The 17772-nt window shown below is 42.4% G+C and overlaps 1 protein-coding gene across 3 annotated transcripts in view; it reads right to left on the bottom strand.

The window, feature by feature from the left end:
- Positions 1 to 17772, bottom strand: part of LOC137095532 (protein argonaute-3-like) — a 255766-nt gene that overhangs the window by 110221 nt on the left and 127773 nt on the right. For all 3 annotated transcript variants that reach the window (XM_067462306.1, XM_067462304.1, XM_067462305.1), the window contains exon 9: positions 16867 to 16986. In XM_067462306.1, the coding sequence (XP_067318407.1) occupies positions 16867 to 16986 (120 nt within the window). The remainder of the gene's footprint in view (positions 1 to 16866; positions 16987 to 17772) is intronic.

The following is a 17772-nucleotide window of genomic DNA, read 5'->3' as shown; positions in this document are numbered from 1 at the left end:
TAATGGTATAGTACAATATAGTAATATATAATACCGATATTGTACTATGCTAATAATATAATATATTGTATGAAAATATATATTGTAAGACATTCTGACTCCCCTTCGGGGTGAGAAAGGCGGCATATAAATGCCGTAAATAAAGAAATAATAAATAACCCTCATCCAATTACTGAAAAAGAGTGGGTCATGGGCGATGGGACTTTCAATACATGCACTCCGTTCCTGAGACCATTACAACTGCCAACAGTGATGGATCAAGATCACAATTCTCACAGAGATCCCGCATGAACTACTCTACATACTGGTGCGGTTTGGAAAAAATTTGAGATGGATGATGGGACACTCACTTCCTAAGACCACTGATACCCACGCCAATGGGTACCAAACAATGGCACACAGAGCCCCCATGCCCCACTATACATCCTGGTGCACTTTCGAGGAGGACAGACCATGGATGATGGGACTTCAAGTACCACCACCCCCTTCCCAAGACTGCTGCAACCCTCATCTAATGACCAATCAAGACCAAACTTGGCACACAGAGCCCCCATGACCCACCCTACACCCCAGTGCTATTTGAATGAGGATGGACAATGGATGATGGGACTTGCAGTATCTTCACTCACTTCCTGAAACCACAGGGACACACATCAAAATACCAATAAAGACCAAACTTGGCACAGAGAGCCCCCATGGCCAACTCAATATTCTGGTGAGATTTGGGGGAGTACAGACGATGGATGATGGGACTTCAAGTACCTCCATTAACTTCTCAAGACTTCTGCAACATTCATCTATTGACCAATCAAGACCAAACTTGGGGAGGATGGACCAAGCTTGGAGGAGGATGGACCAGAGATGATGGGACTCGCAATACCTTCATTAACTTCCTGAGACCACTGCTAGTCATATAAATAATTGATAAAGGACAAACTGGATACAATATTCCTATCTCAAATAATCCGGACTAGTAATATAATAGTCAAAGTTTGTATGAGGCAGACAGAGGTGTGGCGGTGTGGCAGAAGTGTATGTGCCAGCATTCTGATTGGCTGCCACTGTGGTGCTATTTGCATATGGTTTCTAATTGGGCAGCCAGAAAGTCCCAAGATTCTGATTGGCTGCCACTCTGGTACCAACTGCATATGGTCTCTGATTGGCCAACTTCAACATTCCAAGGTACAATTTGCATATGGTCTCTGATTGGCCAACTTCAACATTCCGAGGAAGCAGAGGGTATAGGAAAGGGTCCTGAAGCTGTCACAGGAATGATTGGAGTTGAAGTCCAAAACACCTTGTGGCCCCCAACAATGATAGAACCTGGCACACAGACCCCCCCCCCCCAAAGACCCACTCAACATCCCGGTGCAGTTTGAGTGAGGATGGACCATGGATGACGGGACTTGCAATAGTTTAACTCACTTCCTTAGAGCACTGTGGCCCACACCACAGTGACGGATCAGGACCAAACTTGGTACACAGAGGACCAATGGCCCACTTTAAACCTGGTGCAGTTTAGACTCTTTCGGTAGCAGCAAAGATGCAGCTGACCTTGCCAATCGGCCTTGGTTGAGGAAAGCTCCCTGCCCAGCGGAAAAAAGCTGGGTAGCCCACCCAGGAGATAGAACCAACCCCTGAATGAGGTAAAACCAGGTCTCCAGGGGCAGGACCAGACAAGGTGCCTGTAGAAGAATCGGGAAAGGACGCCGGCCGCTATTTTAAATAAGCAACAATACATTCGAGCAGCTGGAGTAGCTGAACAACGCAGGTTTTTGCACAAGAAAAAAGGGAATCCAGGTCAACACAGAGGACTATGGTCGCATGGAAGCACCATAAAGAAACAAAGTCCTAGCGAACCAGCAAATTAGTAAAATTAGAGACGTATCCACGTTGTACCCACCAGAAGTGAGGAGAGAAAGCAGTGAGAAACAAACTCGCAAAGTAAAGAACCAGAGAAGCAATGGTAATGAGAAGAAGAAAGGATGGATTATAAAGCCTGAAAAAAGAGTGAGTCGCAACTTCTCTTTAACTCTATTATTATTATTATTATTATTATTATTATTATTATCAGTGTTATCCTTTTCCAAGGATCTTTCCTCCCCCACCATGCCAGCTCTCTATTTCACCAACAGGCTATCCACCCCAATTGAGTAGCCCCAGAGCAGCCCTCTCCCTACTCTAAAGTCTCCTCCCGACGCAAAAAAAGTGCATTGGAGCAACCCACCTCCCAACCCCTCAACCCCCTTCCTCCTTGCTCCTGAGAAGCGCAGATGGGGAAGGCCGAGGAGCGAAGAACGGTGAACATGAGTAGAGCGAGTAGAGCAGCGCTTGGTCAGCTCTCCCGCCACTTGCGCTACTCTCGCATTGTCCCCGCACTACTCTCACACAAGCAGGGAACTCGCGCGAGAAGCGGTGAGCAAGTATGAGAAGAAGCGAGAACAAGAAGCAGGAAGAAAGGAGAGAACCTGGAAGCGTGAGAACGAACTCATAAGCAGCAAGCTACAGCCAAGAAGGACCCAAGAGGAGAGGTAGAGGAGGAAAAAGAGGGATGAGTAACAGGGAGAAAGGAAACGGGAACCAGGAGAGGAACCAAGAAGAAGGGGGTGAAGGCCAAAGGGGCAATAACAATATATATATATACTATAAAAATAAATAATAATAATAATAATAATTTAAAAATAAATAAAAATATAATAAACAAATAAAAATCTGAAATGGCTCGAAGAAAAGAAAAATTCAATATACATACATAGTCAAATAGAACAATAATAATAACATCAAACATCACCAAGGGGAAGGAAAGGAGGAAAAGAAAAAGAGGAAAGATTAAAGAAGAACGCTAACTGACTACAAAAAATAGAGAGCTAGAAGCAAAAGAGGTACAAGAGAAGAAAAATAAAGAAAAGAAAAAGATGGCCATGCCAAGGAATAAACCGGACAAGGAAAAAGATAAAGAAAAGAAAGGAATAGGGAAAAAGGACTCGATTACAGAAGAATTGAGTTTTAAAGACATTATGAAAATTCTCTAAAATGTTCAATCAGAAATAACTGAAATAAAGGAGAACCAAACCCAACAAAACAATACGCTTAAAGAGGAAATGTAGGAAATGAAAAATGATCTGAAAGAGGATACTGCAGAAAACTATAAAAGATGAACTAATAGAAGTGAGAACAGATGTGGACAGGCTAAAGTAGGAAAAAAGACTTAATGAAAGAGAATAAAAGCTTGATAGAACAACAGACAGCCTCCAAAAAGAAAATCACCACTCTAGAAGAAACCATAACCATAATGAAACAAAGACAGGAAATACAAAAAGCACCATCTGAGATTCCGCAATATTGGGGAAGAAGAGAATGAGAACATAAGAGTGGTAATGGTGGAGCTGGTGGCACAAATATGGAAGAAACCAAAGGAAATGGCTGAAGCCAACATAGACCGAGACTTAGAGTACAATCCAATTACGCCAAAAAACACAAAGTCCCAAGAGACGTGATGGTGAGCTTTGGAAGGAAACACACCAGAGATGAGATCCTGAGAGAAAATAATGTGATTAGGATCCACTATAAGGGAAACAAAGTAATAATTCTAAAGGAAATGCCAATGTCTGTACTGGAACAACGCCGCAAGTACTCTTTTCTGGCGGACGAATTAAGAAAAAGGAACATAAGATTCAAATGGGACATAAAAGTTCTAATGGTAATCTGAAAGACACAAAGCATTGGATAACATCTGAACGGAAAGCAAAGCGTTCCTGGAGAAAATTCGTAAAAAGGAAGAAAAGAACAGTCAAGACAACTACGGCAAAAACGAAAACATGAGCACCCCCCAAGAAGATCCAAGCGACGAAGAGACCAGCGACGACGAATTCCAACCAGACCAGACAGGAGGAAGGAAAAGAAAAGAGAGACCAAGGAAGAAATCACCTAAGATGTGCAAATCGTACTCCGACCTGGCTAGAGAGCATACAGAATCTGAGAAAGACAATGGAAAAAATCATGACACAGAAAATTAAGATAATATCTAACAATATTAAAGGATTAAATAATCCAAATAAAAGAAAAAAATTGGCATTACTTCAAAAAAGGGAAGTACGATGTGATTTCATTGCAGGAGACGCAAATTGCCCAAAAACACAGCACAATCTTAGAAAACAAGGGTCTAGGGAAATTATACTATTCCTCAAGTAAAGATAAAAAAAGAGGCGTAGCAACGTACATAAAAGAAAACCTACCCTCAAAGCTAGCCTTCAAGGATCAGAAAGGCAGGATGTTAGGGGTAATGGTGGATTTAAATGATAATAAAGTTTTGGTTTGTAATATCTATGCGCCAAATGGGGGGAAGGGTAGTTTCACAGAGAAATTAACACAAAAAATTCTAGACCAACAATTTGATGAATTATTAATTATGGGCGACTTTAACGGAGTATCAGACGTTAAAGAGGACAAAACACCAAAAGTAGGAGTAAGATCACAAAAAATAGCAGGGTAGCTCCCAAAATGCCTTAAAAAACTATTAGAGGATTTGCATCTATTAGATTTATGGAGACACCAACATAAAAAAGACAAGGACTACACCTTCTTTTCCAACCACCACAATATCTGGACACAAATTGATATGATCTGAGGTACAAAAACAATGGCAACAAAAATAAATAAAATCAAGATACTCCCAATGGTGACAACGGACCATACTCCAATAGAAACAGTTATGGAAGAAAGGGAACCAAATACATTCAATTGGAGACTTAATGAATCCCTAATAAAAGGAGAAAAGGGTCAAGAAAGAAATAGGAAAATATTAAAATAATTCTTCAAATTTAACACGGAGAAAGATACAAAAATAGATATAATTTGGGATGCTTCTAAAGCCTTTACAAGGGGCCATTTGATGGAGCAAAATTTGTGGCAGGTTAAAAGAAAGAAACTTGAAAATAACAAATTGGAAAATAAACTTAGAAACACTAGAGAGACAGGCGAAGCTAAACCCCAATGATAAGAAGGTATACCATCAGATAGAACTAGTAAAAAAACAGATAAATACGCTTAACCTGGAAGAGATGGAAAAGAAATTAAAATATGTCAAACAGGCCCACTTTGAGAATGCTAACAAAGTGGGGAAATGGTTAGCCAGGAAATTAGCAGCAAGGAAAGCCTCGAGACATATTACTAAAATAGAAGAGGGAGGCAGAAATTTCTACAATACGAAAGAAATTTTGAATAGATTCGAAGAGTTCTATGGTAAACTGTATAAGGCAGATAACATCCCAGAAGAAAAGACGGTGAATTATGTAGGAAACCAGAAAATAACAAGACTGTTGGAGGCCTAGAGAGAGAGTCTAAATAAAAAAATCACATTAGAAAAAATAAGAAAGGCGATACAGAATACTCCAACAAACAAAGCACCAGGCCCCGACGGCTTCATGCCGTTATTTTACAAGACATTCCAAGATATCCTATTAGCCCCCTTACAAAAATTAATGAATAATGTCCTGGGCACTCAGGGGCTCACATGTCTTTACACTAATGCACAGAGCATGGGAAATAAACAAGGCGAACTCCAACTTTTAGCACAACACCACAAATATGATATCATAGGCATCACTGAAACCTGGTGGGATGACCCCTATCGCTGGAATGTAGACATCGAGGGCTATAACCTCTTTCACAGAAACCGAACAAAGGGGAGAGGAGGCGGAGTAGCCTTATATGTGAAAAATTCTTATGCTGCAGAAGAGATGCAAGACAGCAATCCGGGAAACCAGCTTGAAAGCATCTGGATAAGAATCAAAGGAACTGGGACTCAAAAAGATGTCGTTGTAGGCGTCTACTACAGACCCCCAAGCCAGGAAGAGGAACTTGATGAAGTCTTCTGCCAACAGTTGACCAAACAGGCACAGAGAAGAGATGTAGTAGTCATGGGCGATTTCAACTATCCTGATATTTTCTGGAAAACAAACTCGGCCAAGAGTACAAGGTCCAACAAATTCCTCGCTTGCCTTGTAGACAGTTTCATGGTCCAGAAGGTAGAAGAGGCAACAAGAGGATTGGCTACTCTTGATCTCATCCTAACAAATGCGGAGGACCAGATCGATGCGGTCGAAGTGGTAGGATCCTTAGGGGCAAGTGACCATGTGCTCCTGCAATTTGAGGTACAAAGGAAGGCCGAAACTTTCTGTATATATTTCAGATTTCAATATTAATGTCAAAAATACGTAGTATGATTTTACATAGGATTTGTGCTAAATTAGAACAGTCAAGACAAATATCACTTAAGTAAAATAAACATTAAATATTAAATAACCAGAAAAATAAAATAAGGTGTAAACACTAAACTAACCCGCATTTTGGACTTTAGGAGAGCTGATTTCCGAAAAATGAAGGAAACGCTGAGCAGCATTCCGTGGACACAGATACTAAAAGAAAAGGGAGTTATGGATGGATGGGAATTTCTCAAGAGTGAAATACTCAAGGTGCAATTGCAAACCGTGCCAACAAAGAGAAAAATAGGACAAGTGCAAAGAAGCCAGAATGGATGTCCAAAGAACTTCTACTGTGCTAAGACACAAAAGAGACATGCACAAGAAATGGAAAAAGGGAGAAATCATCAAAGAAGAATTCAAACACCCAACACCTGTAGGGAAAAGGTCCGCAAAGCTAAAGCACAAAACGAGCTCAGACTTGCCAGGGACATTAAAAACAATAAAAAGGGCTTCTTTTCATATGTCAGAAGAAAAAGGAAAAACAAGGAGGCGATAGGACCTCTTCGAGGAGAAGATGGGGCAATGCTGACAGGGGATAGGAAAAAGGCAGAACTACTTAATGCCTTCTTTGCCTCGGTCTTCTCACAAAAGAAAGTCAGCAAGATGGAGTGGACGAGGGATTGGAGGACATCCAACCCCAAATTGGGAAAGAAGTCATCCGGGAATACCTGGCCGCTCTTAATGAGTTCAAGTCCCCAGGGCCAGATCAACTACACCCCAGAGTATTGAAGGAACTAGCGGAAGTCATTTCGAAACCATTGGCAATCATCTTTGAGGGTTCTTGGAGAACGGGAGAAGTTCCAGCAGATTGGAGGAGGGCCAATGTGGTCCCAATCTTCAAGAAGGGAAAAAAGGATGACCCAAACAACTACCGTCCGGCCAGCCTCACGTCGATACCAGGCAAGATTCTGGAAAAGATTGTTAAGGAAGTGGTCTGCAAGCACTTAGAAACAAATGCGGTCATCGCTAATAGTCAACATGGATTTATCAAAAACAAGTCATGCCAGGCTAATCTGATCTCTTTTTTTTGATAGAGTTACAAGCTGGGTAGATGCGGGGAATGTCGTGGATGTGGCGTACCTGGATTTCAGTAAGGCCTTCGACAAGGTCCCGCATGACCTTCTGGCAAGGAAACTAGTCCAATGTGGGCTAGGCAAAACTACGGTGAGGTGGATCTGTAATTGGTTAAATGGACGAACCCAGAGGGTGCTCACCAATGCTTCCTCTTCATCTTGGAAAGAAGTGACAAGTGGAGTGCCGCAGGGTTCTGTCCTGGGCCCGGTCCTGTTCAACATCTTTATTAATGACTTAGATGAAGGGCTAGAAGGCATGGTCATCAAGTTTGCAGACGACACCAAATTGGGAGGGATAGCCAATACTCCAGAGGACAGGAGCAGGATTCAAAACGATCTTGACAGATTAGAGAGATGGGCCAAAACTAACAAAATGAAGTTCAACAGTGACAAATGCAAGATACTTTGGCAGGAAAAATGAAATGCAAAGATATAGAATGGGGGACAATGCCTGGCTCGAGAGCAGTACGTGTGAAAAAGATCTTGGAGTCCTCGTGGACAAAAGTTAAACATGAGCCAAAATGTGATGTGGCGGCAAAAAAAGCCAATGGTATTTTGGCCTGCATCAATAGGAGCATAGTGTCTAGATCTAAGGAAGTAATACTACCCCTCTATTCCGCTTTGGTTAGACCACACCTGGAATATTGTGTCCAATTCTGGGCACCACAATTCAAGAGAGATATTGACAAGCTGGAATGTGTCTAGAGGAGGACGACTAAAATGATCAAGGGTCTGGAGAACAAGCCCTATGAGGAGTGGCTTAGGGAACTGGGCATGTTTAGCCTGAAGAAGAGAAGGCTGAGAGGGGATATGATAGCCATGTATAAATATGTGAGAGGAATCCACAGAGAAGAGGAAGCAAGCTTGTTTTCTGCTTCCTTGCAGACTAGAACGCGGAACAATGGCTTCAAACTACAAGAGAGGAGATTCCATCTGAACATTAGGAAGAACTTCCTGACTGTGAGAGCCATTCGGCAGTGGAACTCTCTGCCCCGGAGTGTGGTGGAGGCTCCTTCCTTGGAAACTTTTAAGCAGAGGCTGGATGGCCATCTGTCAGGGGTGATTTGAATGCAATATTCCTGCTTCTTGGCAGGGGGTTGGACTGGATGGCCCATGAGGTTTCTTCCAACTCTTTGATTCTATGATTCTATGACACAGGCATAATATCAGAAACATGGGGATCAGCAACTTTAACAGTGTTGCATAAAGAAAGAACGGACAGCAAACAGGTGAAAAATTATCGACCTATTTCCCTTCTAAACGTCGACTATAAAATCTTTAGTAGTATCTTGACCTCTCGATTAAAAGAGATATTAAATGAAAGGATTGAGGAAGAACAAACCGGATTTTTACCTAAAAGACAAATAAGAGATAACATCAGATCGATATTAAACACAATAGAATACTACGATAAGAACATCCCAAAAGAGGTGGCCCTCTTGTTTGTCGACATTTGATAATGTTAACTGGAAAAGGCGTTTGACAACGTTAACTGGAACCTAATCAAAGCAGTCATAAAAGAAATGGACGCAGGATACAGATTCATTACAGCAATAGACGCTATATATTCCAAACAATACGCAAAAATAAAAGTTAACAGTCAGATGTCAGATAACATCGAAATAAGCAAAGGAATGAGACAGGGATGCCCCCTTTCCCCTCTCCTATATATTCTAACACTAGAGATGCTACTGACAAAGATAAGGGAAAATGGAGAACTAAAAAGCCTAAGAACAAATAAGTTCTCATATAAAATCCGCGCTTTTGCGGATCTAGTGTGCATTATAGAAGAGCCGCTAGAGAACATAGAGAAATGGTTTAAAGAGATAGAGACGTATGGAGAAGTAGCAGGACCGAAAATAAATAAAGAAAAAACCCAAATGTTGACAAAAAAACATAAATAAAGAAAGGAAAGAAACACTACAAAAACAAATAGGAATTAAAATCACCTCCAAGGTCAGATATTTAGGAATTATAATAACACCAAGTAATACTCAGCTCCTAAAAAATAACTATCAGAAGAAGTGGAATGAAATCAAAGGAAAACTCAAAAAATGGGAATCTTTAAATCTCTCCCTATTGGGAAGAATCACTACAATAAAAATGAATGTACTGCCTGAGGTACTGTTCCTGTTTCAAACCCTACCCATAGTTAAATCTATGTCCATTTTTAAAACCTGGCACAGGGACATAGCAAAATTTATCTGGAAGGGGGGAAACATAGGATCAGCTGGATAAATCTCTGCGATGATAGGAGAAGAGGCGGTCTGAGTCTCCCAGACTTGCAAATCTACTACGAATCAGCAGCCCTATGTTGGGTTAAAGACAGGGCAACTTTAGGAAAAAGAAAACTTTTAGCTCTAGAAGGATACGACCTGGCCCTCGGTTGGCATAAATATTTGTGGAGAGAGAAAGCCAAATCAGAGAGGAACTTCAACAGTCATTCTATCAGGGCGGCCCTCCTTAAAGTCTGGAACAAGTATAAAAGCAGGTTTTACGCCCGGACTCCACTCTGGTTTTCCCCAATAGAAGCAGAACATAGAAGAGCGATCCCGAGAGAGAAATGGTTCACATATAACCAGTTAATAAAGAGAAACGGCCAGAACATCCTATTAAAATCCCAAGAAGAATTAAAACAACCAGACCCGACCATTTCCTGGTTCCACTATTTTCAAATCAGAGAAAACTTTGAGAAAGACAGAAAAATTGGTTTTGAATTGGAGGAAAATTTCTGGGATAAAATAATGAAATCAGATACAAAATTAATTCGGAAAATATACCAGAAACTGCTATCTTGGGCAACAGAAAGGGAACAGGTCAAAGAATCAATGGTAAAATGGGCAATAGATATAGGCCGTTCTATCAGCTTTTCAGAGTGGGAGGAGGTATGGCTGTTAAAACTAAAATACACATATTCCACTGAACTTAGAGAAAATTGGCTAAAACTCTTCCACAGATGGTATTTAACACCATCCCAAATAGCAAAGTTTAACAAAGGAAGAAGAGAAGGAATCTGCTGGAAGTGTGTGTGTGTGGGGGGGGGGGGGGGGGGGGGGAAGGAGACCTTTTCCACATGTGGTGGAAATGCAAGGTAGTAAAATCTTTTTGGTATGCGATTCACAAAAAAATGGAAGCAATATTACAATTTGAATTCCATCCAAACCAGAATATTTCTAATTGGACATAACGGACTTCGACATAGACGAAAACACAAATAAGCTCTTCTTTTTCTTAGTTACAGCAGCCAGAATTAAATTGGCGCAATATTGGAAGAAAAATGAATCACCCTCATTAGAGAAGTGGCTACAAAAGACCTTAGACTTAATGAACATGGATATCTCATTATATCGCAAAGGCTATCTCATAATACAATCAAATCCAGAAAAACAAATTGGGACAAAGTATTAGATTATGTGGAAAAAGAGAACAAGGAAATACACGTTCTAAGAATGACACAATATGAATAAGTAGCAATAAAATAGAAGTAAGACCATAGCCCTCAAGACAAGAACGATAAAGAATTGGGAATTCTTTATAAGCTAGTAAAACAAACAAACAAACAAACAATCAAACAAGTAAACAAACAAACAAATAACAAAACAAAAACAATTATATCTATACATATAATAAAGGTGAAAGTTTGTATGTGGAGGGCAAAAGTGTGGCGGTGCGACGGGAGGAGTATGTGCCAGCGTTTTGATTGGCCAGCCTGAAAGTTCCAACATTCTGATTGGCTGCCGCAGTGGTGCTATTTGCATATGGTCTCTGATTGGCCAGCTTCAATAGGAGCCCCTGGTGGAGAAAAGAGTTCATGGCAGAAACGAGGACATGAGAAGGAAATTTGCATATGGTCTCTGATTGGCCAGCCTCAATTCCAAGATTCCGAGATGGCAAAGAGAGGAAAGGAAAAGGACAGAGGGGGCTGAGTCAGACAATTACCAATACAGACCAGATTTGGCACACAAAGCCCCCATGACCCACTCGACATCCTACTGCAGTTTGGAGGAGGATGAACCATGGATGATGGGACTTGCAGTACCACCACTCACATTCTGAGACCGCTGTTAACCTCATCCAATGACTGATCAGGACCAAACTTGGCACATAGACCTCTCATGACCCACTTTACGTCCTGGTGTGGTTTGGCCAGGGATGGACCATGGATTATGGGACTTGCAGTACCTTTGTTCAATTCTTGAGACCACTGCAACCCTCATCCAATTACCGATAAAGACCAAACTTGGCACACTGAGTCTCCATGACCCACTCTACATCCTGGTGCGGCTTGGAGGAGGATGCACCATGGACGATGGGACTTGCAATACCTGCACTCCCTTCCTAAAACCATTATAACTGCCAACAATGATGGATCAGGACCACAATTTACACAGAGAGCCCGCATAACCCACTCTACATCCTGGTGCGGTTTGGAAGAATTTGACAATGGACGATGGGACTTGCAATACCTGCACTCCCTTCCTAAAACCATTATAACTGCCAACAATGATGGATCAGGACCACAATTTACACAGAGAGCCCGCATAACCCACTCTACATCCTGGTGCGGTTTGGAAGAATTTGACAATGGATGATGGGACTTGCAGTCACTTCACTCACTTCCTGAGACCACTGAGACCCTTGCCAATGACTGATGAAGATCAAACTTGGCACAGAGAGTCCCCATGACCCTCTCTACATCCTGGTGTACTTTCGAGGAGGACAGACAATGGATGATAGGACTTCAAGTACCTCCACTCTCTTCCCAAGACTGCTGCAACCCTCATCTAATGTCCAAACAAAACCAAACTTGGCACACAGAGCCCCCATGACCCACTCTACATCCTACTGCGGTTTGGAGTAGGGCATACCATGGATGATGGGACTTGAAGTACCCCTACTCGCTTTCCGAGACTGCTGCGACCCTCAACAATGACTGAACAACACCAAACTTGGCACATAGACCTCTCATGACCCACTTTACGCCATGGTGTGGTTTGACTGTGGATCGAGCATGGATTATGGGACTTGCAGTATCTTCGCTCAATTCCTGAGACCACTGCAACCATCATCCAATTTCCAATAAGGAGAAAACTTGGCACACCGGGTCTCCATGATGCACTCTACATCCTGGTGCGATTTGGAGGATGATGCACCATGGATGATGGGACTTGCAGTTCCTTCACTCAGTAAAACTACTGAGACCCTCATCCAATGACTGATAAAGACCAAACTTGGCACACAGAACCCCCATGGCCAACTCAACATTCTGGTGAGGGTTGGGGGAGAACAGACTATGAATGATGGGACTTCAAGTACCTCCACTCCCTTCCGAAGATTGCTACAACCCTCTTCTAATGACTAATCAAGACCAAACTTGGCAAACAGAACCGCCATTACCCACTTTCTCTAATAACCCGGGCAGCGCCGGGTCCCCAAGCTAGTATATAATAAAGAAGAAGAAGAAAAAAAGAAAGAAATGAAACGAGAAGGAAAACTTCGACCTGGAAAACCTGGAAGTGTTCTTTTTTCTCCCAATAGTGTCCAACCTTCGTGGTCACTATGTTCTTCCCCCACTATTCTACCTTCCCCCTCCTCCCCGACCCCCCTCCTCCAGTCCCCCCCCATCGCCCCTCATTCCCTTCACTCTTTCTGTCATAACCATTGTTCCCCCTCTTTCGATGTAAGCTCTTTTACATGGTACTTTTTTTTTAACTGTAAAAAATAAAACCAATTTTAGACTTTCCTATCTTGCTCTACTCTAAGAGCACATATTCTAAATAAAAAGATATAATTTAAAAAAAAAACCTGGTGCAGTTTAGGGCAGGTGGGCCACAAATGATGGGATCTGTAGAACATTCACCCGATTCACTTCCCACAAAACATTGTAGCCCCAACAAATCACAGACCAGGCCCAAACTTGGCAGTGTACTCATAGTCCACCGTACATCCTGATGCAGTTCTAAGGGGGATGGACCATAGATGATGGAACTTGCAGTACCTATACTCACTTACTGAAACCACTGCTACCCTCGCCAATGACTGATCAAAACCAAATTGGCACACAGAGCCCCCATGACCCACTCTATATCCTGCTGCAGTTTGGAGGATGGTGGACAATGGATGGTGGGACTTCAAGTACCTTCACTCACCTCCTGAAAACAATGCAACTGTCATCCAAGGACCAAAAGAAGACCAAACGTGGTATAAAGAACTGCCATTACCCACTTCCTCTAATAACTCGGGCAGCGCCGAGTCCCCAAGCTAGTATATAATAAAAATCAAAGTTTGTATGCAGTGGACAAAAGTGTGGCCGTGCGAGCGGAGGAGTATGTGCCAACTTTCTGATTGGCTACCGCTGTGGTGCTATTTGCATATGGTCTCTGATTAGCCAGCTTCAAGAGGAGCCCCTGGTGGAGAAAAGGGTTCATGACAGAAACGGAGACATGAGAGAAGGAAATTTGCATATGGTCTCTGATTGGCCAGCCACAATTCCAAGATTCCGAGATGACAAAGATAGGAAAAGAAAAGGCCAGGGGCTGAGTCAGACAATTACCAATACAGACCAAACTTGGTACACAGAGCCCCCATGACCCACTCTACATCCTGCTGCAGTTTGGAGGAGGATGAACCATGGATGATGGGACTTGCAGTTCCATCACTCATATTCTGAGACCGCTGTGAACCTCATCCAATGACTTATCAAGGCCAAACTTGGTACATAGACCTCTCATGACCCACTTTACGTCCTGGTGTGGTTTGGCCGGGAATGGACCATGGTTTATGGGACTTGCAGTACCATTGCTCAATTACTGAGACCACTGCAACCCTCATCAATTACTGAAAAAGACCAAACTTGGCACACTGAGTATCCATGACGTACTCTACATCCTGGTACGGTATGGAGGAGGATGCACCATGGACGATGTGGCTTGCAATACCTGTACTCATTACTCAATTACTCAATTACTGAGACCACAGCAACCCTCATTCAATTACTGAAAAAGACCAAACTTGGCACATTGAGTATCCATGACGCAGTCTACATCCTGGTACGGTATGGAGGAGGATGCACCATGGACGATGGGACTTGCAATACCTGTACTCATTACTGAAACCACCTCCACTCTCATGCAATGACTGATAAAAGACTAAACTTGGCACACAGAGCCCCCATGACCCACTCTATATCCTGTGGCTGTTTGGAAGAGGGTGGACCATGGATGATGGGAATCCAAGTACCTTCACTCACTTCCTCAAAACAATGGAACCGTCATGGATAATGGGACTTGTATATAGTAGTTTTAGTTCACCTGCACCCAATGAATGAAGCTGACATTGCATCTAGGCTAAACTTGGAGCACAGACAACATAATGTAGAAGTTTGGGGCAAAATGACCTTTCTTCAGGGGAGTTATAGTTCACGTACAACCAAAGATACTGTGCCCCCCCCCCCCCCCAAGGCAATGGACAGGAACTACACTTCACACTAAAAAGCCTCATGACCAATTGAACATACTACAGGAGTTTGAGGGAATTGACCTTGAATTTGGGAGTTGTAGTTCACAACAGGGGAAAGGAATGTTATCTTTTTAATGATGCCTTTTTATGCTTATGAACACTTCAACTTGCAAACCTATCCCAGCCCCCTTTGACCCTTCTGCTAAATCTCTGAAGGCTGGCTCCATCCTGCTAGACCCTGAAAATGATAGGGCAGGGCTACTGACCAATCAGGTGGCACTACATACCCTTTAGGGCTATTGACCAATCAGTGGCGCCACATGGCCTTTAGGGCTATTGACCAATTAGGTGGCACCTCATGCCCAAGATTCCTGTATTGCATGAGTTTCTCTTCCCAAACTATTCTAATATTTGATAGCAGTAATATGCTTAGGAATTGAATTACTGTCTCTTTTGTAGCAAGTCTATATTTTTTGTGCAGGCTCCATCCCCTCTTGGCTCTGTGCTAACAAAATGGATTCCTGTTTTCTCCGCCCCCTCAGCTCTGAGCTTTTATAAAATGGCTGCCTGGCTTTTGGCCTATTAAAGAAATTAAACACCAGCTCTGGTGCGGTTTAGGGCAGGATGGGCCACTAATGATGGTATTTGCAGTACCTTCACCCGATTAACATCCCACAGAACACTGTAGCCCGTACAAATAACAGACCAGGCCCGAACTTGGCACGTAGAGTACTCATGGCCCACTCTACATCCTGATGCACTTATAAGTGGGATGGAGCATGGATGATGATTGCAGTATCTTTACTCACTTACTGAAACCACTGCAACCCTCATCCAATGACCAATCAAGACCAAATTGGCACACAGAGACCCCATGACTCACTCTACATCCTGCTGCAGTTTGGAGGAGGGTTGACCATTGGTGGTGGGACTTGAAGTACCTTCACTCACTTACTAAAACCACTGCGACCCTAATCCAATGACTAATCAAGACCAAACTTGGCACATGGAGCCCCCATGACCCACTCTACATCCTGGTGCAGTTTTGAGGAGGACAGACTATGGATGATGGGACTTCAAGTACCTCCACTCCCTTCCCAAGACTGCCGCAACCCTTATCTAATGTACAATCAAGACCAACCTTGGCACGCTGAGCCCCCATGGCCCACTCTATATCTTGCTGCTGTTTGGAGGGTTGACCATGGATGATGGGACTTCAAGTACCTTCACTCACTTCCTGAAAACAATGCAACCACCATCCAATGACCAATAAAGACCAAATACAGAACCGGCATTACCCACTTTCTCTAATAACCCGGGCAGCGCTGGGTCCCCAAGCTAGTTAATAATTATATTGATGATTATTATGATTATGGTTATTTATGAACCACCTCTCTTTGCACCTGTTAAACACAGTTAAAACAGCGAAGGAAAACAAAACTATTCAAACACACATAACAAACACAGGTAAAATTAAGCTTAAAATTTATCAAATTATTGAATTTTATGCAGGTAAAATTCACAAGTTAAAATAGACTGGGTAGGCCTGCTGGAAGAGATTGGGACTTTGGTTGTCTTAAATTTTGACAACTGATTTAGCTGTCAGATCTCTTCTGGCAGGTCATTCCAGTTGTGGGGCAGCCAATGAAAAGGTCCTCTGGGTGATGGTCGCCAGTCAGGTTCTGGCAGGTTGGACTGGTGTCTCTTAGAGGACCTAAGGGTCCTAAAGTGTGGATTGTGCAGGAGACAGGTGACCTGGACCCACATCATGTAAGGTTTTAAAGGTCAAAACCAACACTCTGTACTTTGCCCGGAAATGATATTTTTGTTTATACTTGGGCCCTATCTCCAAGATACCCCATTATGTATGTACATGCACACACAGCATTAAAAAAAACAAACCCCAAAACAGTTCTGGTTCAAAGTATTGCAGATAAGGGTTACTCAAACTTATTAATCTGTGATGGCATCAAAAATGAAGCAAGGGAACAAATCAGGGATAGAGCAAATTTCATCTTCATTGATACTTTAACGACACACAAAGGTCCCTTCTCATCCAAGACTGAACTAACCAGCCTGCTGATTTCTTCCTGTCTATCCGGAGCAGATCTTGCCGTTGCTTTTATCATCGTTGATGTTTGATTGTCTGTTAATTTCTTGATACATCGCTGGCCTGCCACAATGTTACAAACCTGTAGAAATAAGACATGTTAGTCATATGATGAGACCAAAACTTGAAATATAGATATAAATCAAGTCTTCATCTTAACATTGGGTAAGTCCTCATCTCACAGGCCTGAATACAATTTTATATGAAATGAGGATATGCCCTACAATAAATTTAAAATAAAAAGAAATACTTTCATATGTAGGCTTATTCGAGATTTTTATGTCGGCACTTGTCTGTTTTACTGAGGCATTGAATGTTATGTTAAAATATGCCCTATGCCACCCCCCCCCCCCCCCCGGCCCGAGGGAGATAGGGCAGAATATAAAGTTTTATTATTATTATTATTATTTGAAACACAACGAGATGCGTCCACAGCAAACAAGATCACTCTGCTGGCTGTTGTATTTGATCACACGTCGGACACTTCCCAAGTGTGTAGGACTGTGTGATGTATCGGCGAATAATGCGTGCAAATCCCAGTATGGTGGCCTTTTGCAGCTGCCAGATGGTAATTTTGTCAGCGCCGATTGTGTTTAAGTGCAGGCCAAGGTCTTTAGGCACTGCACCCAGTATGCCAATCACCACTGGGATCACCTTTACTGGTTTGTGCCAGAGTCTTTGCAGTTTATTCTTTAAATCCTCATATCGTGTCATTATTATTATTATTATTATTATTATTATTATTATTATTATTATTATTAGATACACTCTATATCCTGCTGCTATTTGGAGGAAGGTGGACCATAGATGATGGGACTTCAAGTACCTTCACTCACTTCCTGAAACCCATGCAACCGTCAACAAATGA

Source organism: Anolis sagrei, chromosome Y, assembly GCF_037176765.1.
Source record: "Anolis sagrei isolate rAnoSag1 chromosome Y, rAnoSag1.mat, whole genome shotgun sequence".
Classification (NCBI taxonomy): Eukaryota; Metazoa; Chordata; class Lepidosauria; order Squamata; family Dactyloidae; genus Anolis; species Anolis sagrei.
This window is presented reverse-complemented; position numbering and strand designations above follow the sequence as displayed.